Raw genomic sequence first — 27,736 nt, 5'->3', positions numbered from 1 at the left:
GTATTTAAACAAATCTCATGATTCTGGTCCTGACCCATAATTTTTCATGTTTCATATGGGTTGCATTGAGTATTTGTTGGCTGCCATCCCCAACAGAGAAAGGTAAATGAACTGACTTAAATTCATGCCATTTTGACTTCACCCATTGGCACCTCACAAGTTGCCAAAACGGCCATCTGCTGAGCAAAGTTTTGCTAGAGACTATAGTTGGTCCTATCCAGGCAAGAGCACTTCCAAACATGATGATTCCCGGCGCCTCTTGTTAGAGATCTCATAACATGCAATACGGGGTCAACAGTTCTTTCCAGCTAAGCTGCCTTTATATCTGTGGTAGATAAGGCTCTATATGGTGGAAGAGTCTTGTTTTCAAAGCTCTTTCTCCAGTTGTTATTCTAAAGCAGCTGGATGTCAAATGCCCCTTCAATTTGACCTTCCCATGGGCAGGACCTGTTAAGATCCGACAGAATGTGAAATACTCATTAATAAATTCACTGTGGCACATCTAATAAATTATGTGGCCTAACCTCTTGTAACAAGACAATAAAATTCTGCAAGAAACACCAATAAACTACAAATACCAAAGCTTTTCCAGGCCTCAGCCATTTTTTTCACATGCTCAGAAAGACAAGGATGGCTCCAGCGACTGCTCTCCTGTTTCCATAATATGGCAATCCTGAAATCCCAAATTACATCAAATTTAGCTGGGTATAAGGCAGATTTAAGACCCGAGAGATGCCCCATTTATAGGCGAGGGAAAGGCTGGATGAACAGATTCACAGGATGCAATCTTCTCTTTGTTTACAGCAGTATGAAATTCTTCCACTTGAATGCAGAGCTGGCATAAAGCCTGTGTATTCGGGGCATCCCACTTGAGTCCTTCCTTAAGAGAGAGGATAAGGACCACATGTGGGTCAGGTAGTGTGTGCAGAGGCGAGTTTCATCATATCAGGAACAATCCTATACTGGCAGGGGAAGGGACTGACAGACACTGAGTCTACTATATCGCATCATTTCTGAAGATCTGATGCATGAATAACCTCTTCCTGTTAAAAAAAGTGAGTCCTGATTTACACGAACCTAAGTGAGGTTAGAACCCAACTCTATGGTTCTACATTAGGATCAGGGTCATACAAGCTTCCTTGCACACTTTTCCAAAAGTGCCTGGAACCCGGCTCGGAGGAAGCACTTTCAAAAAGACTGACTGAAGTCCGAACTCCACTGGTTTGAAGATTTTTTTTTTTTTTTAAATGAGATTCGGCCATAACTATCACTTGTACACAAGCATATCTATGCAGCATCCATAGTGTAGTGCAGAGATACCCAAGGTAGTCCAGGTATTGAAAGCAGCCTACCCATGGTAGCATGAAGCTCCATCCTGAGAAGTTGGGTAAACAGCCTCGTGCGGAATTCCAGGCTACTGGCTACCACGGCCAAGACGGCTTTTGGTACCCATGCTATCTTGTCTAAAGCTGGCTTGAGTACATCACGTGACACTGCATACTGCATAGTGCAAAGTCACGCAGGCACTTGGCACCAAGAACTGGCCTTGAACCAGCAACGTAGGGGTGAAAGTTTTGCCTCCTATTACCATCCAATCATATCCTCAAGGCATCTGGTCCTTCTGGCAACCCTCTTTTTAGAAGGAAAAAGTCATGTCTTCAAGGTCATAGTGAAATGTTGTTGTTTCCAACAGATTTGACCAAACCTGATTTACTGTACATCCGGGCTAGACTCCACTAAGAAAACAACATCCAGGATCTCAGTCAGACCGCTCAGGCCCCTGCTCGGGTTTTGTTTTGGATGTGAATTCCCAGGATAGAAACAAGAACAGCCACTAGGGCTGTTAAACCTCATGCTTTGAGGCATAAACTGATCACTGGCTGGGGTGAGGAGAAAATTCAGTAAAATGTGTATACTACCTCACCCCGACAGCAAATAAGGCCTTCATCTGAAGTAACGAACACCAGGCACTTGACAGACGGACAAGGTACCAGACAGCGCAGCCCGTGCAGTATCATAAGCTCAAGGGCTAAATACAGACACCAAAAACCCCAAGGCTGAGTCAATTCAGTCTTTGCAGGATAGTCTAAACTGCACAGTTTAAAATGAAACAGAAGTGAACAGACATGTATTTACCTTTGATTCAGGAAATGCAGACACACGCCTGCAGTGGCTCAGGCCAGAAGCCGGGGGGAGGTAGAGCAGGGCTTTCTGGCTGTGTGTTCACTTCCTCTTCCTGCTACCCTGAGGTCTCTGGTATTTGCAGTCCAGATTTATAGCAGCAGGACTCTGCAAGGTTGCTTATCACTTCTTCATGCTTCCAGGTGCCTCTGGATTTCTAGTCCACAGCTGCAGCCAGGACTAAGTTCAGTGGCATACTGACATGGGGGTGGGGGGAGGGGAGGAATGCCCCCGGGCACTGGCCTGGGGTGGAGACACCAGCCAGGCCCTCCAGGGGGTACTCGGTCTCCCAGCTGGCACTTCTGGCCATGGGGGAGGGGGAGAGGGGAGCGGAAAAGAGTGCAAATGCAGGTATTGGTCCCTGGGTGCCAGAGACCCACGGTACATCACTGACTAGACTTGAGCACGGAAAGGGCTGTTTAACCCCTTCCCTGACCCCAGACCCCTGCTAGGGTTTGCCAGAAGGGAGCAGTCCCCCCCAACCTTGCAGACTAGGCTGCATCCTCAGCCAGGCTTGCCACCTCCCCACCCCCGCCACTTGTCAGCCAGCCCTCACTGCTCCAGTTAGGGAGCAGAGGGGCAGGGCCAGCCCTGCTCTCTGGAGCAGATAGCATAGCCTAACCTAGGCCTGCAAAGCATGTTGGGATGCTGGGGGGCTGTGACTTAACTTGAACCAGGAAGAGGTCTGGGACAGACATTACATAAACCAGATTAATCCAAATCAGTTAAGGCTGATATGACATTCAACCAGGTTTATCTTAAACCAGTTTCATCCATTTTGAAACTGGTTCATGCGCACTGAACTTCTAGTCTATTCACTTAAACCGGTTTATGTGAAAACTTCTGTCCCTAGCCTATGGGTGCCTGTACACAAGTGCAGAGGCTAGTCCGGCACACTGTAATGAGGCAGGCTCAATTAATTGCGTCTGCTGGAACGTGGCTATTACCCAGCTTCAGCAGTCTCCCACATCTCGTGCACCAGTGGACCCACGCTTGAGAATGGCGGCAGGGGCGCTCGGAGCAAAACTCACTGAACGAGCTTTAGTTCAAGTGCCCCCACCACCGTTTTCAAGTGCAGGGTCACTGATACATGCGACACTGCAGCACTTTAATTAATCCAAGTGCTGCACCCCACCACCACCACCCACCACACGTGTAAAAGTGTGGTGTACAGGAAATCCTACACATACCTTCAAATAAATCGACAGACTTCAATATAAAAAGTCTTCCAGACACCATCAAATCAGGAGACTGTTTGCAACAAAAGTGTCCATTGCACTAGTGGAAAAATATAAATAATCACCCAGGTGCAAACCCAGAGAGGCATAAGTGCCTAAGTCTTACTGCGGTTCATGGAAATTGGCCCCTATATAACTAATCAGTTGCCTTCATAAACTTCCAAGACCTCTGTGAAGGTTGGGACATGGATGTTGCCATTTTTGCCTTCCAGCATCCTGCATCATGGCCTCAGCTCCATTTTTATGACACAGTAGACTGGGCTGCCTCTTAAGCCCCCAAAAAACGTCAGTCTGTGCATCAGCTTAAAAGAATGGGAAATGACTAGAGAACGATGCACATGCATGCATGTATGCACACCCCATTCCTCACAAAGACCTTGAGAGCTAACGGATGCTTCTTGGTAATCATTGTTCATGTGGATGCAAAAAAAATAAAATAAAAATCAGCACACACAGTCAGAGCGAGCGAGTCAACGGGGGAAATGTTCCACACAGAAAGCAACTCGCAGCAAACCTGTGTCTTACCCATTTCTAAATGGTCCACAGTCCAAATCTTTCCCTTCTGCTCCAAGTCTTTGCAAACACTCGCAAAACCTTTCCTGCTAATCTTTCCTCATCTCACTAAAACAACACAGACTGTCTGTCTCCAGGGAAGGCTGTCACAGGATATGGGGGAGGAATCTATCATTTGTAAAGCACGGAAATATAACTTACATATATCAAAGACATTTTCTGTAAAAACAAATACACAGCAAAGACTGGAGGCCAAACCCCCATTGCCTTCAAGCTACTGTGCTTAGCAACTGTATAACGAACAGCCTGAGAAAACCCAATTAACTTGATTTGTAGATCTCACAGATTAGCAATTGTGTTCCAATAGAAAAATCCCACAGAGGAACTCTTTTGGCTGGCCGGCTATTCATCTGTTACCGTAATACTCAAAAGTCACCACCTAAACCCCTGGAATTTCCATTCTCCAATACCCACCATCTTGATCACCAGCAGCACCTTTCCTCCAGCAACCTCAGAAACCTTTAGCAAGTATTATTTCATTAAAACCCAACAACGTTCCTGTGACTAGAGAAGCAATATCCCCATTTCATATAATCAGTAAACCATACATCTATACCTTCTCTACGCCATGGCTGGAAGCGTCTCAGGGAGGCACATCTTCACCCACTCTCTCCCTCAATACATGCCAAAGCCTAGAAATGAAGCAATGCAGCCAACTCAGGGTAGCAATAACCATGTGCTAATAAGCACGCCCAAGACAAGGAACCAAAGAGCAGTGCTGGGCAGGGGCATTACATCATTTTGGGGAGTTGAGTGCACAGAGGAAGAGCCAGCAAGTGGGACGTGCTTCACGGCTGCAGTCCCAGGCATGAAATGGAGATGGCGAAGACATGCCTTGTAGTGCAGCGAAATTTCAAGAGTGTTTTGGCCAAAGACACGCACAGCATGGCACAAGCAGAATGGGAGATACAGGGCCAAAACTCTGATGGGTATCCCCTTCCTTTACTCACTAGACATTGTTGCTGCACACAAATATTAGACATGTGTTGCCTGTCCCCATCGTGTTCCCCAGCCCATTGAGATCCACTTCTGGGACTCAGCACATGACAAAGACCTAAAATGAGCAGTCAGAAAAATCAAGTTACTCCAAAAGAAATCATAGTTTCATAGTTTGTAGGGTCAGAAGGGACCTGAGCAGATCATCTAGTCTGACCCCCTGCCATGGCAGGAAAGAGTACTGGGGTCAAATGACCCCAGCAAGATGTTCATCTAAATCGTAACAGTGCAGGACTCATTCAGTCTATACCATCTTGGCATACTCAAGAGTTTCCTTATATCTGATGTAAATCATTTCAAAAAACAGAACTGAGAGGAAACTTGGCTTGCGTGGAATACTTGTAAACTTTAGGTCTAAAAGTGAAGTTGCTTTGAAATGAGAGATATTTGAGAGTCCAAAAAGCAACTGAACAATACTGTGATGATAGGGGTTGGGGGGAGGAGGGGGAGCCATTTTAGGTTTTGACCCGGTAAAAGATGCACATCCTGCTGATTAAAATAAGCAGCAAGGGTACCTAATGAATAGATCTAGTAATACGGACTGAATTTCCATATTACTAAACACCAGCACTTCATAAATATATTGAAATATGCTGTCATCGCCACACAGAATGTGCCAGCTTTCTATAAATACAGACATCTGGTGCTGGTTTTTCTGTATTTTCCCTTGTTACCCAGTGTGGTATCATGCACATTGCTCTGTGAGCAAATGTATATTTGAAATTAATTTCATATGCTATTGGTTGTAGTGGAGAACAAGTGAAAGTCAACAGACAGAAGAGCAGAACAAGAGGCCGGTGTTCCAATAGTGCTACCGGCTCGTCGGGAAACTGTAGAGAAGGCACTTAAAGTCCCTTTGCCTCCGGTTGCCCCCACATCTGAAAGAAGAGGTATAAAATGCACACAGCACAGCAGCTTTGTGGGGTTTAACCAAGGAACATTTGCCAGGTGCTGGGAGACCTTTAAATAAGTGGTGCTCCTGCATCCATACTGACATATCACTGAGACGACAACACACGCAGGATTTATATCATGTGGAAGGAAGATACGTGGCAATATGATCCCGGTGCCTATTCCTGCCCGGGCAGGCAGTCGGACCTGGTGATCTGTTTAGGTCCCTTTCGGCCCCAAGTACTACGATACTAAGACCACATGCTTTGCGCACGCCAGCCTCACGGTACCGGTAAGTAGAGAAGTACAGTAGCATCATCCCTGTTTTATCTGTTGGGAAACTGAGGCACAGAAAAGTATGGTATTTTCAAAAGTGACATTTCATTTTGGTTGCCTCAATGTCCAGATAATCCCCACAGCTACTTCAGCCCAACCGCAAATTAAAAAAACCAGGAGCTGCAGGTCCTCATGTCCTCTGAAAATTAGAGGCCACTTCCAAAAACGCAGACCTCAATGACTTGCCCACAGTCGCACAGCAAGTCTGCAGCAGAATTAATGATACAAGCGGAGCTCCTGGCTCCTCGTTCTGTGCCCCAGCAAAAGGGCTCTCCTTCCGCCTCAAAAATCAGAAAATAACTTGGTGTAAGGGGACAGGCTCCACTGCATCTTCTTTTCTTCCCAGCCTTTTTGAAAGGAGGCAGCTGCTCCCATCAAATAAATCACTTTGCAGCTGGGATTCGCCTATTTAGCAAACATAAATGAAGCATAAACACTCCATCACGGGTTAATGACAGCCAGCAGCATAAACAGACACCACGGCTTAGGGAGAATGAATACCACAGCAAAACTAGATAGATACAGAAGTCTTACTAAATAAGAGCTCCTCTATGCCAGCGTTTTGCATGACACGTTTAGGCCAGCAGCTGAAGGTGGAGAGTTTCTGTGGTCTCTCTCTTCCCCTATAAATCCAGGAAGCATGAACTTTCTTCAATGACAGAGATCAAAAGAAAGATGCCACCAATAGCATCCATCTGGCCTTGGTGACCCATCTCAGCTCACCTTCCAGGCTGCCCTAAGTAAATACAACTAATACAGGAACTCCATTAGTAGCCGTCCCCCCCTTTCCAACCCAACTAAAAGCATTTCAGGAAGAAAGAGTAAAACAACAGTCTCCAGACAGCTCTCAGCATGTGTCAAATACTTACTAAAATATCCAAATAGAGACAAAACAAGAAACCTAAATACACTGCATTATCTTTAAAAGGCCGACTGGTGCTTTATCAGCTGACAGACACTTGTGTTAAAAAGAAAGAGATCCCAGCGGTCTCTGCGTGGAAGCCGGGTACTAAGAAAACAGGCAACCAAACTGCTAGGAGCTGGTTAAAGAGGGAGGTTCGTGTCAAAGGGGGAGCTTCAAGCACTCCTTCCCTCTCTTTAGAGAAAATACAAATGTCATACGTGATCATTTCTTTAAGACTTGGCATAATTCACTCCTCAGACTTTACACCTATGACTCGGGCCAAAAGCTACAGGTGTGAACAATTACTTGAAACACTGATTGCTCTCATTTTGCTTGGCTGGCTCGGCAGAGAGGGTGGAGAGGCGGATTCCATATAAACCAGCCCAGCTTTTAGCACCAGATTTTACAGTTCTGTTAAGCAAATCAGAAATGAAGACGGAGGGGTTTCCACTGGTGCAGCTCAGCATCCCTCTGGCACCGTCATCAGCCCTTTGGCTTTGAGTTTGCACCTACTGAAGATGTGTCCCAGGACTGGGAAGCTATAAGATGCGGGGTGGGGGGAGAGGGGGGCGGTTCTTTCCTGGTAGCCAGGCAAAAAAAAAGGAAGATTTCCATCTTCCCTCGCCTTCAGTTCAGGGTCTGCAGGCCTCGGCAGCTGCAGCACACAGGAGCTAAGCTTTCCCTCTGCTAGGGTGTGAGGGTCCCGCTATTTAAAAAGTTATAAAATAGTTATAAAACACCTTTGTTTGACATTAATTGACGAGTAGAACAAAATGGAAAGAGAAGAGCTGTCTCAAGTCCAAGGGTTGCTTTTCAACATCTCATTTGTAATGTGACAGAGGGAACAGCTGGGGGCAGGCAGTCTGCTTTTTGTCAATGGGAAAGTGAAGGGAGGACAGAAGGACCCCTCTCCAGGGAGCTGCCCTGTTATTACAAAAGCCTCCGGTAAAGGGTGACTGGGCTTCTACCTCTGACCTGACCCTTTCCCCCCCAAGAAACCTCACAAATCTTCCTTAACAACTGCCAAACATTACCTTGCTGCAGCAAGGCCCCAGCAAAATCCAGACTCATTTTTCTCACATATTGCATTTAGTGCAGACAAGTGCAAGTATGGGGGGGGGGGGGTGAGGAGGGGCAGGATTTAAAAGTTTAAAAGCAAGGAAATAACCAGCTCACCAAGTAGGGTCTTCAAGGCCAGGTACAGACATGACACTTTTACTAGTACAAGTGATCAGACATTGATCAACAGCGAGAACAGAAGTTCAGCGCACAGAATGGCTCTAAACCCATAACTGAACAGAAGTTTGGCGCACACAAACTAGTTTAAAAAGGGCAGCACCCGGTCTAAGATTCGCCCTCCCTCCACCCCACAAAGGATGAACGTGCGCTCTGTTCGCTACTGATCTAAACTTCACCGCTTACAGAAAATCACATCACTTAGACTGATTCCACCCGAGACCTCTTGAATGTCTGTACTTAGTCCAGAAGTATGCCCTGAATGACAAGTGTCACTTATTTCCTAGCAGAGGGCCTGATTCAGCAAAGCAGTAAAGAGCCATGCCAGCCTCAAGCATTAAGAAATCAGGAGTCAGGCAGAATCATGAGATTTAAAAGAGACAGAGTCTACAATACCTCTTATCTTCTTTCTTATACCCTCCCAGTTTCTGAACTATTAGGGTGCACTCAATTCATGCATTCAAACACTGGATGGTATGTTCCAATGAGTGCTTGGCTTCTCCTATTTAACTTCACACCCCTATATAGCAAGATTTTCATTAAAAAAAAAAAACAAAAAAAAAAAAAACCAGGCAGGTCACAATTCTTATGATAAAAAACAGCAAGAGCTGCTACCGCTGCTTCAACCCATTGAATTCCAACGAGCAGACTGTGTTTACTCCAGTGGGGCTTCAGCAAATGCTTCAGCGCTTTTCTAAACGGAGGCATTGCTCAGATACTTCAAGTTAAGCATGTGCGTTAGTATTTTGCTGGATTGGGTCCTGAAGTAAGGAATCTCTCTCATGCAGGAGAGGTGGAAATTAGGATTTAAACTCCATTCCCAATGTAACGCCTCTTTGATTTCAATGGGATTATATTCAATGGGATTATATTAGGCATGAATTTGGCCTCGCAAGTGTTAAGGTGTTTAATTTGTTCTCCGCTGTAACCAAAATGAAAGTGTTCATTGGGGTCTCCTTTTGATTTCTGCACCATTTGGGTTTTTCCTTTGGTTCCAGACCCTGTCCTCTCCCACTCCGGTTCAGATCAGCTCGCCTCGAGCTGTTGACACCACAGGTTTATGTATTCAAGGAGAGGCACCTGGTAGGAGGAGGCAGCTGGGAAGGAGTTAATCTCACCAAAGGGCCCTCCACGTTGGAATTCCTGCCCCTGCTGATCCAACAGACCTTGACTTGCAGATGTTCAGGACATGCTGCAAAGGGAGACGGACTTGCTTTCTGGAGCGAGGGAGTCCTTCCTGACTAAGCCAGTTATCGGGAATTAGGTCAACTGGTGGTTACTCACTCAGCACGTGTTAAGTTTGTCCTTAAAGCGTTCTGACAAGCCATCCCTCGGAAATCAAAAACAAACAAACGGGAACCATGGTCCAGCTCCACCGAAGTCAATTAAGTCTCACCTTTGTTCAGACAACAGGACCGGACTTCTGAACCGTGCATGCCAGAATGTGCTGGGAAAGGGGACGCGGACACATGCCCACACACAAAGCACACACGCAGCAGACAGACCCCCAGGGTCTCTGCGTGCACTTCTGCATTGCACGCACACAATTATTAGCACCGTGACTGGCACTGCCGTCGGCAGCAGTGCAAACGGGGTGGGGGAGCAGGGCAGCAGCCCCAGGCACCGCTTGTGTGGGGAAGGCATCTGGGATGCAGCAGTCTTGCGCTAAGCCTATACACGTGGAACAGCCCTGGCCCCAAGCAGTTTGCAAGGTAGTTTTCAGGTGGTCACAAACACAAAATTCAGGGGTGAAAGAAAAAGATGCCTCATCTGTAACGTTTAGCCTCTTGGATCTCATTTGTTGGGAATCAGTCACAATTAAACACACTAACTGAGTAAGGTTTATAACTGATCATAACTCAAATTCAGATTGTAAACTTCTGGGGAAGGGGGCAGTTTTGTTCTGCATTTGTACAGCATCTAACAACAGTCAGGATCCCAGACTGGTGCAATACTAATAACTGAACAGACTAATAAAATCTTGGACAATAAGAACAATGCTGCTTTACGCTGTTTCCCATTATATAAACTGAGGCCTTTGCTCACTTGCTGATAGCCTTCCCAAGAGCGGTATAAAAATATTTCAACTATTCCAGCCCTTCTCCTTTTCTGACTAAATAACTCTATCCCGCAGCAGAGTAACATCCAAGTTTGAATGACACAAGCAGAAGGCTCTGCTCCAAATCTTGGAGCTGGAATACGGACAGCACAAAGCTCCTTCAATTTCTTTGTTGTATTTTGCAGTGGCCTCAGGCAAATGGTTGTAGTTTTAAGCATTTTTATATTGCATCTGTGTATTTATTGAACTTGTAGGAAGACAAAATAGTACTACGCCCTTGTAATTGTAGGAACAAAAAGATATCTGTCAAAATACCATTAAAAAAAAATCATTCAGACTGTTCTCTGTCTGAGATTTTAATCAATCGGTTTCTGTTAACTCAAATGTTTCCTTCTACCTCTGCGACAGAGGCTATTTAATTCAATGCTTTTCTCACTGGAAATTTTCAACTGGTTTTTGTTTTTGTTTTTTGTACTTTCCATATAAATACACCCAAAATAGCGTGTTTTTTTTTTTTTGTGGGGGTTGTTGTTTTGGGGGATTTTAACCCCCAGTAGGCTTTCTTTATGGGCTATATTTGAGAAGATCTAATGAACTTTGAAAGATTATAGGGACATATTTTATTCCACTGCTGTTTTGGGATTATCAAAGTTAATTTGTGGCCAGATTTCAAGTGTCCTGACACCCAGGTAAATACAGAGACACTCTCATGGACCCAGAGGGACAGCCTTCCATCTTCAGCTCCCCCTATGCAAAAATGAAGTTTATTTCCTACCTATGAGGATTTTTTACCATCTTGTACCATCTACACTTTTCCCAGAGCCTGACGAAGGGACTTTGATCCCAAAAGTTTGCAGGAAAGGACAACATTCTTGCGATTTCCAAGTTAGCCTAATAAAAGGTATCATTTTGGAATAAAAAGTTCTAGTTTTTTGTACAAGCGATTCAGCTGACATTCATGGTGTTACTCTGAATTGAAATCCATGGGTAAGCTGAATCTCTCTCTCTCTACACTTTCTACCACACCATGCACCAGGGGAAAATACAAAACAAAAGGCGAAATTCTCCTCTGGGATTCACGGGCATAGTTCTTGTTTAAATCAACAGCAGCCATGCACTTAACCGACAGCCAGATTTCACCCACAAGTATCTCCTTGTCTAATGTAAATACACATCCTTCACAAAGCCCCTAAAAGTGTTGTTAATCCAGACCTGCGGCTTTACCTTTTTTACTTACTGGCTCCACTCCCCTGGAAAATATACTCACCCACAGAAATTATTTTGTGCAGGTTGTTTTCTTGGCCTTATTTTCTTGACCCTATGGAAAAACATCACTAGCTCAAGGTCCACTGAGAAATGAACCTGGAAGAGTGCAATTCCTTTATCTGGCTCCATACTGTTTTCTCCTCCAGTCGCTTTGACAGCAGAGACGCACTCGGCAACAAGCACAGTGAAAAAGAAGAAAAATGGAGTATAGCACCATCTTCCCTGGCTGCTGATCCATGCATAAAACCTCTTAAACCACGTCAATTCATCTCCTGCCCAAGAAAAATGACCAGAAAAAAAAAACACCATGAATGTTGACCTGCAATTTCCCAGATAGCTTGGCAACATGTTTGTCAGAAGGCAGATTCCCATTAGTCCTCCAGTTCCCCAGTGCCTATAAAAGTTTTCCTCTGAATGAATATCTATCTTACATCTCAAAAGCCCTGCAAGGTTCAAAACAAGCAATACTCCTGACAACAGCCATTCTTTACTTGTACCCCTTCCTCCACCATCACCCTCAAAACCACCGCAGTTAGAAAGTCTTCTGCATACGGCATGAGAAGTAAGGAATGACGCAGCTCACACTCCACTATCTCCTTTTCTGACAAAATTGGCCTGTTGTTATTTACAGACAATCCACAGTTTTCTTGCCTTTGGGGGTTTCTAGACCACAGCTCCTTGCCTGTATATGGCAATGGCTTTCAGCCTCTTTCGACTCAATGCACCGTGCAGAAAATACCACCTCTTAGCTTTCACTCATCATCAGACCTGGACACAGGCATGGGAGAACCACCCAGGGCCTGGACAGAAAGGGGGCCTGAGAATGGTACTCTTTTTTCCCCCCACATTATCCAATTATTATCATCATCTCTGGCGAAGAAGGGCCTGATACTAAAACTTCACCCAGGGCCGCCGGGAGTCTAGATAAGGATAAAACAATTCTTCTGTCACAAAGACCCCAGAAAGGTCAGCATAGTTCTGACACTATGGATTCCTTTTTGAAATCCTTGGGTTTATCTTGCAAATTATGTACAAGTGTTTGCACACCTAACAGTGATAATATTGCATGGCACTCCACAACACCCTTAAAAGGATCTCATGGGTGCTACAACACCTGGGTTGAGAATCACCATTAAACGGGGCCAAACTACACCACACCCACAATACATGCAAAACTAAATCAAGGTAACAGTTCAGAAGGAAGAGGATACTCTTCATCTGGTAAACGTTAGAAAGCTGTGAACAGTCAGGAAGGAGAGGAATTGCTTAGACTGGTCTGTGCAATGGAGAAAAGGAAGAAGAGGATAGAACCGAGTAGGGTACATTTAGACAAAAAAAAAAAAAAAAAAAAGCACTGAGAGAGGCTGGAAGCTGAAATAGTTTGAGTCTCCAAATATGAGACAGAAGACGCTTCAGTTGGATCATTTAAATCTACACTAGACAAAGTTGCACAATACTTCATTGGCAAAGGATGGACCAAATGACCTCAGAGGCGAGGATATTTTCCATCTCTTATTTCTATTATCCAATGTCCACCTATGTACCACTCCCCCAAAAAACAGAAACCTTCAAAAGTAGCCACTGACACAGATCCAGTAGTCTGAATTTCGGCCAAGTATCACTTATGTCCAACACAGCAGGAATATTGTTAAACGAACTCAAAGTGTCTGGTCCTACAAAACCCCGAGACCAACTGAAAAACTTGTTAGAGTCAAACATGCTTGGCATCTTCTTGGCTACAGCCACAAGGTGAACCTCAGACTACTACTGGCAAGGAGTCAACAGTCTGTCTCCCGTTTACAAAAGCGAGGATCCCAAACTTGGCATTCGTTATGAGCCAAACCATTTTGATGTTTCACAACTTACATGGATGAATCATACTGTAGTAGGGTTGAAGTATTGTTGTAAGCAAGATGGCCCAGGAAACTTGCCAAAAGCAAGGTTTTTTTTTTTAAGGTGATGTATTTTATTGAATCAACAGTATGATTGGGAGAACTGTTAGACAGGCTCTCAGGCACAGTGTCCTTCAAGACCCAAGGTAGGGCACAGCTCATCTAACACGTGTCCCAACCACACTGTTGGTCCACTGACAGATACCACAAAAAAACCAACCTTGCTTCATGAATACATCAGACATCCCAGCATCTATGGGCACATCCCGATGTGCGTGGACATGCAGCGAGCAGCGCCGCAGACATATCTGCAACTCCACATGGCACAAACGTTCCTCAAGGACAAGTAGCTTTTGCCATGGCTGCTTGTCCCCGGGGAAACAAATGTCCACACTCACCCGGACGCAAGGGTATGACAGCATATCAAGAGAAGTTGTCACCTGTATAGAACAGCACCTCTTTTGGCCTCAGCACATCCCCGACCGTGAACATTTCTGGGTTCAGCTGCAATGCCAGCCCCCCTCCACTGTCAGCCCCAAGCACCCTGCAAGATCAGGAAGCACAAAATTGCTCTCCCTCCTTCCCCCCAAACTCACAACTATTATTTACACTTGGAAATTAGATTAGAAATCATAACAAAGCTTTGCATGGTGGCAGATCTCAAACTTGGCACTCGACTAACACTGAGACCATTCCTCCCCTCCACCCCCACCCCTAAATCAACTTCCGCAGAGAACAATGCCTGTAGTTTGTGTCTACAACTGATTTTTTATTTAACAGCTCACACTGCATGTACCTTCAAGGGGCAGTAGCTACTTTAAACTGATGGTTTCTTCTGGTTTCTGTGAATAGAAGGCTGCACTCCATAATCAGGCCATTGTTCTCTCTAAATGGACCCAGACTCTGTAAACATGCTCCTTAGCAGAGCACGGAGAGGGCGAAGTGTGCGTGTATGTACGTACGTATGTGTGTGTGTGTCTTGTTTTAAAAACAGTAAATTATGTTAATTCATTTCCTCTGCCCAAACCGTAGTAATAAACTTGGGGAAAGGAGGAGGAAAAAGTAAACAAGAGTCAATGACAAGAAGGTGAGGAAGGGGGTAAGGGAACCGCTGCACCAAATGTCTCTTTTAGAAAAAGACATTTATTTTATGGCTCAAATATGTTCCATGCAGCTTCTCTTCATCCCAGTGGAAATATAAAGCACAATTGTAACAATTTCTGTTATGTGGCTTCAGAGCCAACCCTGCTTCTCAGGTTAGATCTCAGGAGTTGAAGAAGAAAAAAAAAAAAAATCAGACTCTATTGTGCTGGGATCCATTGTGAGTACATCCCGGGGGCTTTTGTCTGCATGTGATCAGAGCTCTCTGCTGACTGAAGCCGATCTGGACAGTCAGAGCCGATTTGTAATTTTCTAACAGGAAAATAATTTCACTAAGCAAACTACCACACTTCGCCTCAAAACCCTGATTAGCACAGTTTGAAAACAGGGCAGCATACTGTTCTGGGAATTAACTTGCCTGACCTCTAGTTTATAATGGCATTCAAATAATCTGAGTCAGACTAAGTTGAAAAACTCTTGGAAGACCACACTGAAAGAATTTACTGGATTTATTGGATTTTCTAGGATAAAAGAAAATTAAGCCTCAAACTCCACTTAGCTAGTCTGCAGTCCTCAAACGGACGAGGTCTCTCCCCTAGGTCTGGAAGCACAGAGACACTGGCATAGAGTTTGGGGCCCTGTTCCCCCCCTATATCAGAATAAGCACCATAAGAATATAGGCCCAATCTCGAGAGGATTTTGGCACTCCCCCTTGTGTCGGTAGCACCTGGCTTCTCTTCTTCATTCAGACTGCTACAATAGGAATAAGGATGATGGATTCTGACCTGTGTGAACTGTGACAGTGCTCTAAATTGGAGTAAGAACTGCAGGTCAGACTCCAAGTCCAATATCCCCATTGCTAATTCACCAGTTGCTACGAAGCAATACAAATGACACGGAGGAGAGGTGCGATTCTAATGCTAGGCAGGTTCTCGCAGGCCTTCATCAAGCAATCCCTGCCCTACCCCAGAGATCCTGAGCTCAATTACATTCAAGGACCCTGCTTTACACTGAGGTAGTCAAGATCTGAATGGGGGCTGGCATTCGGTCCGAAAGAAGCACTTGGGATCAAGCACACGAGTTGCCATTCATCATCCAGGTAACACACCTAACAATTCTTAATCTGCGGTACTTCCTACCACTAAACAAAGTGTTCCCTGTTCACCCTGTTTGTCTCCAGCAGTAGCAAGGTGAGAAGAAGCAAGTACTGGGATCCAGCGTAAAAACACTTTCAGATACGAAACGCATAGATTTAGTCATCCTAAACCAATTTCTATACTGATGCAGATGTATTCAAAATGGATTTATTACTGCTTGTCAGTCAGAATCCATCAGCAGAAATAAACATCTGCCTAGGCCAAGCCAAGCCACAAACCCCCATCATCAATCCTTAAAGAAATTGGCATGGACAATACTGGGTTTCTGATTGGCTCCATGACTCCTGTTGTTATTGGCAGGGAGCAGCTGGGACCCATCATTATAGTTTTACATTAATTATTGCAAATCATGCTGCATCTTTCCACTGCTTGAAGCCAAAGAGGGGAAATCTGGAAAGCAACCAACCTTTTTAACGGGTCCAGTTCTAGTGTCGCAAGACATTGTATGGGCAAGCTCTACTCACAGCCACACAGGGGGGAGTTCCATTGAATTCAATAAAACTCCATTTGCATCACTGTGCAAGGAAGCTGGCCCACAGGTAATCGAGATGGAAAGGACCAATTAGAGCAGAGCATTCTCTAACCATGAGCCACAAACCATTGGTGGTCTGCAAAATGCTTACTGGTGTTTTGTGGAGAGCGGTCATAGTGTGCTGGACCTCATCCTACTTCCCAGCTGTTACACTGCTTTAAAATACACTGGATGCTTTCTAAATATTAATTTGCCAGATAAGCAGTTGCTGCCATTGCCACTGGGATGTTGTATGATCCTGGAAGAAAGTACAAGAAGCCTGATCAATGCAACAGAAGAGTGCAGGTAGCCCACAGAGCAACCTATTAAAATGTAATCTACCCCAGAAGGGCCAACCTTTTTTGGCAGATGTGCCATGAGCTAGCCCCGCAGCTTGCCAAATGCTACTCCATTCCTCCAGTCCTCTTTCCCCACTGAATCTGCTACTCGCTTTCTGCCCTATCTGCCACTGTGCTGTCTTGTCCCCTGCCCAATCTGCCATGTTCCACACAGACTGCCCATGCCACTTGTGATGCCCAGGCTGCAGATTCACCACCCCCGATCTACTCTGCAAAAAAAGTTTTGTAATTCCTGGTTTACCCCATCCTGTCCATGCCCATCCAAGATCTGTCATCCTAGCACATTTGTTGAAGCTTTGTCAAACTTAGTTTTAAGTCTCAGCCCATAAAGGGCCTACTGTTCCTCCAATTTCCACAGGATGATAGTTCTCACTGTCAGGAAATGTATCCTGCTATTCATTGCTATTAATATCATAGATTTATAACACTGGAAGGGACCTCAAAGATAATCCCGTCCAACCCCTAGAAATTCTACTTCCATCTCTCTGTTCACTCAGGCTAGGGACAGAAGTTACATATAAACTGGTTTAAGCCATCAGAAACTGGTTTAAACCTGCAACAGAACAGGAGCTCAGTGCACATAAACCAGTCTCAAAATGGCTGAAACTGGTTTAAGATAAACCCAGTTGAATGTAGTACCAGACTTGACTGATTTAGGTCAAACCAGTTCATGAAAATTCTGTCCCAGACCTCTTCCTGGCTCAAGTTAAATCACAGTCCCCCAGCATGCTTTGCACGCCTACGCTAAGCTGTGCTGTCTGTTCCAGACAGCACAGCTCCCCACCCAAAGCAAACCACAGCTGGGGCCTGGGAGGTGGGTTAAACATCCCTTGCCCACCTCAAACTTACTGCTGGCTGCAACTGTGGCTTAAAAATCCCAGAGGCACCTGGAAGCAGGAAAAGGAAGTGATAAGCAACCCTGCAGAGTCCTGCTGCTGAAATTTTGGACTGCAAATCCCAGAGGCCTGAGGCAGCAAGAAGAAGAAGTGAACACACACACACACACACACACACACACACACACTGCTGGCTACATACCAGAGAGACGTGGTCTAGCATCCCTTGGTTTCTGGCCTAAGCTGTTGCAGACATGTGGCTGCATTTCCAGAGTCAAAAGGTAAATGTCTATTCACTTCTGTCTCAGTTTAATCTCTGCATTTTAGACTACCCTGCAGAGACTGAATCAATTCAGCCTTGGGCTTTTTGACTGTCTGTACTTAGCCTCAGTGATTTACCATGATGGATGTGTCCTTTAGCTATCACCTTAAGCATCTGCTTTAGCTCAAATTTCATTGAAATGCCATAGAAGTCAGTCCCACAGTCCAAAGATGCAAATTACCTGAGAAAATCTAAACCAAATTTCTCTGACTCAGAAGAAGCCACACATGAAAGAAAGGATGATGCAAATCAAGAAAGAAAGAAGCAGTTCTCTCAGATCTGGTTTAGGATGGGCTCCTTTAAAAAACGGTTCTTGCTTCCACTACCCCAATCTGGAGGGGGAATGAACTGTATAATTTCCCACTTACAATCAAGGTGGTGTGGACAGCTCTGGAAAACAGTGGACTTGGCTGGATGAGGAAGACAGGATGAATTAACTGTCACGTTTCATCTAATCCTAACCCAAGGCTTTCCCCTAATGTAGATATCAACTTTTACCTGGATTTAGCTGATCCTGTGAAAAGGAATGAATCTATGAGGCTACAATGTGGGTAAATTCATTCATTTTCACCAAGGCTGAGATAGGGAAACACAACCCTATTCCAAGGTATTTAGGATACAGCCTAAGCCAACTCTATGGCCTACACAGTACATGCTGCACTGTTAGCTGGTGAGGCTGAGTCACAACCCCCTCGACTCCCACGTTGATCTTCAGGATCACTATTTCGTTAAAATATTCTCACTTGTAAACCAAAGAACTCTCAATCTGAAATTCACTGAGAAGTGATAAAACACATATAGTGCGATGCCATATTTAGAGTAATTTTCCAGGGCAGTTTAGAGCAGGGTCTACCTGAATGGAGAAGTAAATGGAAAGAATTTGGAACAAGGTTCACAGAACAAGTGCTTTTCTGCCAGAATCTCACAGCCGTCCGTTCACCAGGCACATGAAATACAAGAAACCTGGGTAAGGAAAGTATGAAGCAATTTGCATGATAGACAAGTAAAACAGAGTTTAAAAAAAAAAAAAAAACCCTCTGTATTTCTGCAATCGTCTGCCCCCTGCCCCATATTTTTGCTTAACATACACAAATACTCATGGCTCCAAAAATACCCACCAAAGTCAACACAACCTACCAGGCATCTAGTTTATGACACTTCTTGCATTACTCACTTCTCAATCACTTGACAGGATACCCAAGATTGTGTAAATCTTTCATGAAATAAATTTACCAGGCACACAGAGAAATGATTTTGTTCCCTGCCAAGACGAAAACGGCTCTTACTTCAGCCATTCTGCAAGAGGGACCGAGGATAGGGGTGTAGGAATCAAAAGAAACATTAGTCCTCTCCAAGAAGTCTCTGTTCCCAATTAAATTTTTCTTCCCTTAGTGAAACTCAAAATTAAGTTCGAACACTTGATGGAAGAAGTAGCCTGGAGTTATTGGCTGGATTTCTTCCTGAAAATTGGAGTGGTTTTGATGAAATAAAAATGTTAGGTTATTCACAGCACTGCTGGATACCGTGTTTCTCCTGCAATACAATGGGGAGACTGTGTAATCAGGGCAGCTAACCAAACTCCATGCAGTCGATGTTTATTTGACTCGGAAGGGAAAAATCAGAGAGATGTGAATGGATTCAGTGGCAGACGGCATATATTAGCTTGTTAAATAACACTTCAGAACAGTATCCAGTGCCTCCGCACCCAGCAACACTCCCTTCAGAATGACACTCATTTCTTCTGGAATAAAACCCCTACAGGCTGACCTGAAGTTAAAGCAATGAATTTCCAAGCTGCGTTCAATCCCACAGCACACACTACATCATCCTTCCAGTATTCCAGCCAACTAAAGCCAGCAGCAAAGACAGTGCATCTTCTGGGATGAGAAAAGCAACTCAAGCAGGAGTTTCACTCCCTTTATACAAATATGCTACAGCATATATTGGTGACTCAGGCTGCTGTAATCTGAAGCCTTCTGGACAATAGCTGCAACAAAGTAGTGGATTTGTGCAAACGTCAGTAGCATCGTTAATTTGGATCAGGAAATTCCTTAAGGTCCAGATCCAAAACCAAGGGAAATCAGTGGAAAGACTCTCACGGACTACAGGCTTCCATGGGCTATGGATCAGGCCTTTATATGCATGGCCTACGGCATTTCTAATAGTCCCGCAATAACAGAATCTTAACACTGGAGACTGCTTTCAAAATTCTTACTTTTATAAGTATCGCCCTCACTTCAGTGGTACTATACATCTGAGCAAGGGCTACAGAAGCTGGATCTAACAAGGTCTACAACAGACTCTACTACTTGCATCCTAGGTTCAATTGCTTTCTACTTTTTTTTAATCCCCTCCAATGAGCAAAAAAAAAAGGTCTTTGTGCAATAAACAGGGACAGAAATCTAAATGAATAGAAAGAGGGATTTATTATAAACATACACAGGCAAAGATACCAGGTTACAGAGCAAGCTTTTCAAAAAAATGTGCATGTAAAAATTAAAATACGAGATTCATTTCAGCACAAACGCCCTACTAGAAAGGCCAGAAAGAGGTCACATGAAAAACAACCTCCAAGCAATGAACAAGCTGAAAGGGTTAATGAAAGAAAGGAGGAAAAAAAGAAGTGTTTCCACTGACTACTGCAATATTGAGATTAATTTGAACGCAAGCCTTTTGAACAGCGTGACTTTATAAGCCACTGCAGACCCAAGTCGAAGTTCCACATCTTTGGAAAAATAGAAAGCTGCATTGATTCTACTCAAACTGAATAAATAAAGCAATGACTTCAGACTCTTATTTTTTTTTTTTTTTTTTTTAAAGGGGCAAAAGAAGACCTTTGTGTTATGTTTCCTTTGACTTGGGTGGAAATGATTTACCCCTTCCCAGTAGTTAACACAAAATATATTACTAAACCAGGGAGCGAGTATTTCTACCTCATTTACCATATTTTATCATGACTATTAAATAGACAGTGGCTTTCGTATAGTCCTGGTTTACCACACTGAGCATGCTGGCTGCTTGGAAAAAGTTATCGTGGACCGATTCTGCAGCTGATGTATGTCAGCTCCATGGGCGAATTGATACCAGATGAGAATTTGGGTCTCTCCTTTCTAAATTCATGCAAGCACTCTCACACCTTTAAATGTGGGTACTCACTAGTTGGCAAGTGCCACTTGGAGAACGACTCTTTCCAAGAAGAACCATTAACTTAGAAGCAGTAAAATGATCCCGAGGCATACAGCCTTCTACACTGAAAAGGCAGAATTTAAAATGTACTTTCCCATGCATCAACCTGCACTGCAAGGCCCTTTTTAGTGAAAACCGAAGAAGATAAAGACATTTAGAAAATAAATCAAACCTTAAAATAAATCTAACACAAACGAATTTCCAAGTCTGACAGCATCAATAAGCAACAGGTTCTTATTTTCCTGCATAACACATGCTGTATTTTGTATTTAAATTCAACAAAAATATTAAGCTGAATGACAACAGAATGACACAGGATGTAGGTTTAAAAATAAATCACTGTTTTTCTGGTGATCCAGTATAAAGCAGGTATATTCTACGCTGTCAGATTTCTCATGTGAGCCCAATTCAAAGCCCAAAGTCGGTTAAAGGATTCCTATTGTGAATCTTGAATCAGTTCCTATATGCTTTTCTTCCCCCGTTAGAAAGAGATGACGGCCAAGTAACTATACGTGGTTGTAATTAATAAGCTATAACAGAAGCATCTTGAACACAGAAAGCAACTCTGTCTCAGTATTATACCTTCGGTATTAACTACCGCTTGCTTTTTATGTAAACAAACGCCACATAATGACACATGCACTAACCCATATTAAGATCCAATCATCTCCAAAATCAAGTTTTCAATGAGCCAAAGTTCTAACTTCTAAAAGAAAAAAAAATGTGGCAAATAGCTGCTTGTAATACATATCTGCACCAATCTACTGATTGTTGAGGTTGCCCCAGTTAGATGACAGGAGGGGTAGATTTATTGTTAAGTCACGCCTCAGTGAAAGCTATATTTTTAAACCATGTATTACATAAAAAGGAGTTATAGCTGAAAGCAATTAAGCTCCCATGTCCTGAAAATGAAAATGATGTCCAAACTCATTAGTTTCAAGTAGAATATCAGTTTACTGGCTAACAGACAAGCTGTTGCTGCTCTTACCAAAAACTTCTAAACATACTATTTGAAATCCTGCTTGAACGACTGTAGCAAGCCAAGTGCACCCTTCTGTTACCATATACAGTAAGCAAGGCGAATACGATGGCAAGTTGACAGGTTTGGAACAAATATTGCCCTGTGTGTTGCAGAGATACCATATGCAGGAAAAGATCAGATTGCGTTACCTGCATCCAACCAGAGGTGTGGAGAAGTAGGAGTTACATTGCTACATTTCACTAAAGGTTAGTAACACGGCGTGGAATTCACCCCAAGGGAGAAGAGCCAGTACAAGACTCTCAGCAGTGCTTACGCCAGCCTAGAGACTGCACGGTGAGAAGGAGGATGGAGCACCGAGCTGCAAAGAGGTGCCTATGCCGAGTCTTTGCAGACAAATACAAGCCATAAAGGGAACGGGACATAATGCAGATCCTGTGGCTCCCACTCAGCCAGTTAACTAGTAAACATAACCCCCAGCACAACTGGGACCAAGAACTGAAGCTGCTATTTTATACCCTGGCCCTATACTGGGATTTTACCTTCTCATTCCTCTGCATTCTACCTGCATAGACCCAGAATAGTTAAGCTTTCTGCATCAAGGTCGGCTTTTGTGCATAGGAAACATCCCTGTTCCTTAAGACAAAAAGAAACGGAAAAGGCGTGGGACTTGACTATGCCTGGAAATGCAGTAATATAGCTACTGTCAAATAAGTATTCTGGTATAAACTCTCCAAGCTGAGGTGCCTATTCTGGAACAAGTGGCCACACAGGGGGTTATTCTGGACTAGCTATTTTGAAAGAGCTATTTCAGTAAATTCCCAAGCTATTAGCTAAGGGCTTTAAGCTCAGAGCCCTTAAAGTTCGGGTTCAAATCTTTACTACCAGGTTTCGGCCCTTCATCCTTCCAAATGGACAAAATGACACCCACGCAAGGTCTCTGCTGGACGAGTAGCTCCTCTGCCCTTCACGGGAGTTACAAATCCCATAGCACTTTTGGTAAGAGTTCAGGTTTACCCTGATTTCTTTAGCCAAATGTTAAGTGGTTGCAACCCCATACCTTACAGTTGACTTTATTTCAACAGTGCAGGAAGAGTGCAGGGCCAGTCTATGCCTCCCTTCCGCCAGCAAAACTCCCCGATGCATAAGAATACAGACTAACGTTAGCCTAGGGACGTGCTAGCCATTGGGGCCCTACACCTTGAAAGGTAAAATAACAGCATATCGAACTTCATTCAACGTGCTGGGCTACAGCTACCGCTCTACAGTCGAAGCTAGTGATGTTACAGCTGCACGGGCAACTTAACTCTGCCCCCTGGTGCAAATACATTAGGATACAGTGCCTCCGATCACCAGGCAGGCACTGTTGAACCTTTGTGTAAGCACGGTAGTACCATTATGTTTTTATCTAATCTTCTCTTGGCACGCGTAAAAGAAATGGGTCAACATTTTCAAATTTGGATGCCTACACTGAGGCACTTAACTCCATATTAGGCCAACAGGCACTTATTTAACTTTCAGCGGCTCTAGCTGGAAAACGCTAACTGTGACATGAGCCATGCGCATAACCTCTGCAATCATGACACGTACCGAATGCTGAACAACCCTCACCTCCCCCAGCCCAGAGTAAAACTCCATCTCGGTCCAGTGGGCTATAACCCTTAATGGCTATTACAGATAACATTTATATATTTTCAGCCATCTAACCCAGCATAATGATACTACAAAAATCACAGACATGTGTTAGAAATTGGGCACATTTCAAGAAGAGTCTAAAAATTATCCCAAGTTATTTAAAATAACAGAAATTGTCCAGCACAGATGGAAGTTTTAATGCATTAGGTATTTCTCTCTCTCACGTTTGGGTGCCACTTCAATTTCAGTCACTGGCAAAAAATCCCAATTTCAGAGGGAAGAGAAACAGGATTTAAAGGTGTTACCCAGTTGCCTTTTTTTTTTTTTTTTTTTTTAACTTCTTTATTTGCTTCTTCCACCTCAGAAAACAAGTGTGTTAAGTTGTTTTCCTCTACTTATACCCCATTTTTTCCACCTACTGAAATAATCAGAAACCTCTCTCATAATTTCTCAGACCGATTTTTCTGGAGCGATAAAGAGTTCAGTAACTAGACTATGAATGTGATGCTGCAGCATTTATGCTCTGTAACCTCTTCAGGTGAGGGGCAGGAAAACGTCATCTGTCTTGAACTAATAACTGTTAATGTTTGGTTGCTTCCGTACAAAATAATGCTTCGTAGCACTTGAAGTCTAATGTAGCATACTCTGTTTTATGAGTGTCAAAAAATAATGCAAGCAGGACAAACGTACACCAAAATTAAAGGAGATTTACCACTGAGGCAGGAAGTGCTGTTCAAAGAAAAATCATTTTGTAGGCCGATACCCACTCAAGATTTTTCACTGATCTCCACTGGGTATTCTGGCGTATTCGAATCATGTACATTCAGGCCATCCTCTTAATTCATACGTTGCTGGCCATTAGCTACAATTTAAAACCAAATCTCCCATCGCAAGCCATGCCTGGAATTCAGACTTTCAGATCTTAAAGGCTATATGCTGTTTTCCTTTTCATTCAGCTTCCAACAGAATCATTTTACAGTGCTTCTGCCTCCATAAAGTATTTGCTTGAGAACCAATGCCAAAAAAAAAGCAATCCATTAACCAAGTCCTGAGTTTCTCTAGTAATGCTCCCTCCCCTCCATCCCACATATGCTGTTGGCAAGTTATGGCTACCAGAACTAATTGCAAGATTAAATATTTAAACTAAGCAATGCATATTCTTGTGTGGATGAGCTAAATGTCTTCCAGTGATTTGTGCAATTTCGGCACCATTTGTCCCACCTGTAAACTCGACATCCTGAAATCATATAACCATACTCGGGGAACAAGGCAGCTTTGCAGTCAGTAGGGAACAAGTTAGATTGAAGGAGGGGTTCAGATTTTCCAAGGCTAACTCGATAGCCCTGCAAAGCACGCTGTAAGCTACTGCTGAAGTAGAAGAGGCATTCCTTCAGCTTGCGTTAAATTATCTTCTAAAAAACCTCTCCCCCCTTCAATCCAAGGTCACTGTTTTTCAATCTACCCGTGGAAGGGTAACCTGTTTATTGAAATCTGATCAACTGCTGGAGACCCAGTGTTAAAATGTGCACTAGCTGTTGAGAACTGTCATTTGTCTGTCACTTGGGAAGTTAATGGATTTGTTTGTTTAGTTTGCTATTGGGAATACACAGGGCAGAGTGTGGAGGGATTACCGCGGGGAGAGGCGTTCCTGATCCACAAAGGAATGCAATTGTCTTCCTTTAACCTTACCCCGAAACCTGGAAGCCAACTGTGTAGTTTTACACACAAACAACAACAGCAAAGAGGAAAGCCCCAGAGAGCTCACCTGGAACCACAGAACTTGCCAACAAAGTGACAGCAACCCCATCCAGTATCACGACACCCACGGTACACACTGACAAATCGCAGCATGCGCGCTTGTGGGCGTGCGTCCATGCACTAAGGGTGGAGGGAGCATTTATGCTGAAAGAAACTTCATTATATGGCCTTTAAAAGGAAATATAGCGCGTTTGCAGAACCTGGAAAGGAGCAAACCACAAACCATCCCCAAGGCTGTATAAAGCGTGTGCGCCTTACCTCTCGCCGAGTCAGAAAAGGCGATTATCCCTACGAAAAAGAGGGCAAACCGGAATTCCATTTTGAAAGCCCGATCCTTGCGTGCCATACAGATTCCTGTTCTTTCAAACCTGGGGAGGGGGAAAGAAAAAAAGAAAAGAAAAATAAGGAATTTTCTCCCCAAAACCTTCAAAATTTTACAGACTTAATTTTGCATTTTTTTTTTTTAATGCCAGTGGAGCGGACAAAATTAGAAACAGCAAATAAAGCGGCTAAGTATTTATAATTCATTCCTTGGCGTTTAGCATGTAAAAACTTTGCTCTACCCCTAGTCTTTTGCTCCTGCCTGATATAAATCAAGAACCCACAGAGGCCAGTGAGCTCTTCTAAGTTTACACTTAAATGCATATTTCTTTGGTATTCTGTACTGAAACCAGTCTGGAAGACAAACAAAAACTACCGAGTGGCCATAAAACAAGACTTCAGGTTAAAAATTTGTGGAGGAGCTTGGGGAAGAAAAAAAAAAAAGGAATGTTTCCGTCCCACCCACGGTACAGAAAGCTTTGCCTTGTAGCTTCGTCGCCTTGAACGCAGTGGCTACAGCTTTGTACACTTTCTTCAGCATACACTTTTATTCCCCCCTTTCCCCCCCAGCAGCAATTCATTTTCCTTAACTTTCAAGAACCACTTTTGCATCAAAGGTGGGTCCTAAAGCAAAACCGCATGAAGTCATACAGACTCCTTAGCCGCTATAGTATTTGTGAAGGGGGAGGGAAAAAAAAAAAAAAAAAATTCAAGGTAGATCAGGTTTACAGTAATCACACTCTGTTCTCCTCCTAAAACTCTCACTCTCTAAACACTGTCTGAATTCCTCACTCTTGTAAACTCCCTGCTTTAAATGCTCTATGCCCCCAGGACATACAACAATCCATGTACAGCATCCAACAAAGCAAATAATTACACATTGCCATTAGCTTACAAATTTGCACCACAAGTTCTTAAGGTGGTAAAATGAGGTTGTTGGAGGGTTTTTGATTTGGAGCTGGCTCAGGTTTTGGGTTTGTTGGGTTGCGTTTTTTTTTTTTAAATACAGATTCTCTGCCCAAGGCATGAGTTTGCATCAAGCCAAGTGCGGGAGACCTAGATGTGGAAGGGGATATAATAGATCTTGGTACTCCCATCATACAAGGCAGCTCTCCAGTGGAAGGGGAAGGAAGCAATCCAGAAATGCCTATAACCTGCACAGGCTAGAGATCTCACCCAAAAGTTGCTTCGATTGTTGCTATTCTGTTCCTAAGTAGTGTCCAGTGAGGAAGCAGAGGCAGTTCATGCCAGGAGAGGACCACGTCCAAGCACAGCCTGGGCTTCCCCGAGGTAAACCAGCAGCTCAAGGTGGGGCCATGCTCCTACCTCCCAGTCCCACTTGAGTGAGAAGGTGCAGTCCTAGGTGCCAGGGAGCTGCTGGTCTGATGTGACCCAGTGGATCCCACCACCACTGCTCAGCTCAAGCCCTATATAGGAGGAGGATCCCATCCCACCCCCCTTTCCTCTGACCATCCAGAAGCTTGAGACATCTGCCCTCAAACTGACAGCGCCTGGGAGGGAGGAAGGGAGGGAAGGAGGGACGGGATGGGCTGCTTCTGGCCAAGGGGTCCGACCCGCAGATCTGCCCCTGCCTGGGAAGGCGAGCGAACAGGACCGGGCTGGGGCAGGGGCAGCAGGGGCAGTGTCCCAGAGCCGATCAAACCGTGCAGGAAGGACGCGTGGGAGCAAGCATGTGCCCCCCTTGCGCTGGCCGGTCCCTGCAGAGCCCTGGGCCGGCTGCACGGCTCCACCAGCCCAGGCCAGTCCTGTGCAGGCGCCTTCACCTCTGGGACGTCCCTTCTCCGGCTGCCCCCTCTCCCTTCATTGCCAGGGGCTCGGGGCCCTGCCCACGCGGGGCATCAGCCCCCCCATGTCATCAGCTTAGCCCCACGTGTTCCCAGCTGAGCCGTTCCCGTCGGCTCCCCGCATTCATCCCCGCCACCAGGTACTGCCAGGTGACCCGTCCCCCGGGACACGAGTGGGAGGGGACTGATCCCGC

General features: G+C 44.4%; 1 protein-coding gene across 2 annotated transcripts in view; it reads right to left on the bottom strand.

The window, feature by feature from the left end:
* The window catches only part of FGFRL1 (fibroblast growth factor receptor-like 1), a 244,843-nt gene extending 217,480 nt beyond the window's left edge, over nt 1–27,363 (bottom strand). The window contains exons 1-2 of one of the 2 annotated variants that reach the window (XM_019552957.1): nt 26,914–27,363; nt 25,675–25,784 (exon numbers count right to left, since the gene is read on the bottom strand). In XM_019552957.1, the coding sequence (XP_019408502.1) occupies nt 25,675–25,762 (88 nt within the window). In that variant the 5' untranslated portion in view covers nt 25,763–25,784; nt 26,914–27,363. The remainder of the gene's footprint in view (nt 1–25,674; nt 25,785–26,913) is intronic. The other variant, XM_019552958.1, reaches the window with a different exon arrangement.
* Nucleotides 27,364–27,736: the final 373 nt, after the last annotated feature.

This window comes from Crocodylus porosus, unplaced genomic scaffold (assembly GCF_001723895.1).
Source record: "Crocodylus porosus isolate Cpor-Errol unplaced genomic scaffold, CroPor_comp1, whole genome shotgun sequence".
Classification (NCBI taxonomy): domain Eukaryota; kingdom Metazoa; phylum Chordata; order Crocodylia; family Crocodylidae; genus Crocodylus; species Crocodylus porosus.
The sequence above is the reverse complement of the archived record's forward strand: the minus strand, read 5'-3'. Positions and strand labels throughout refer to the sequence as shown.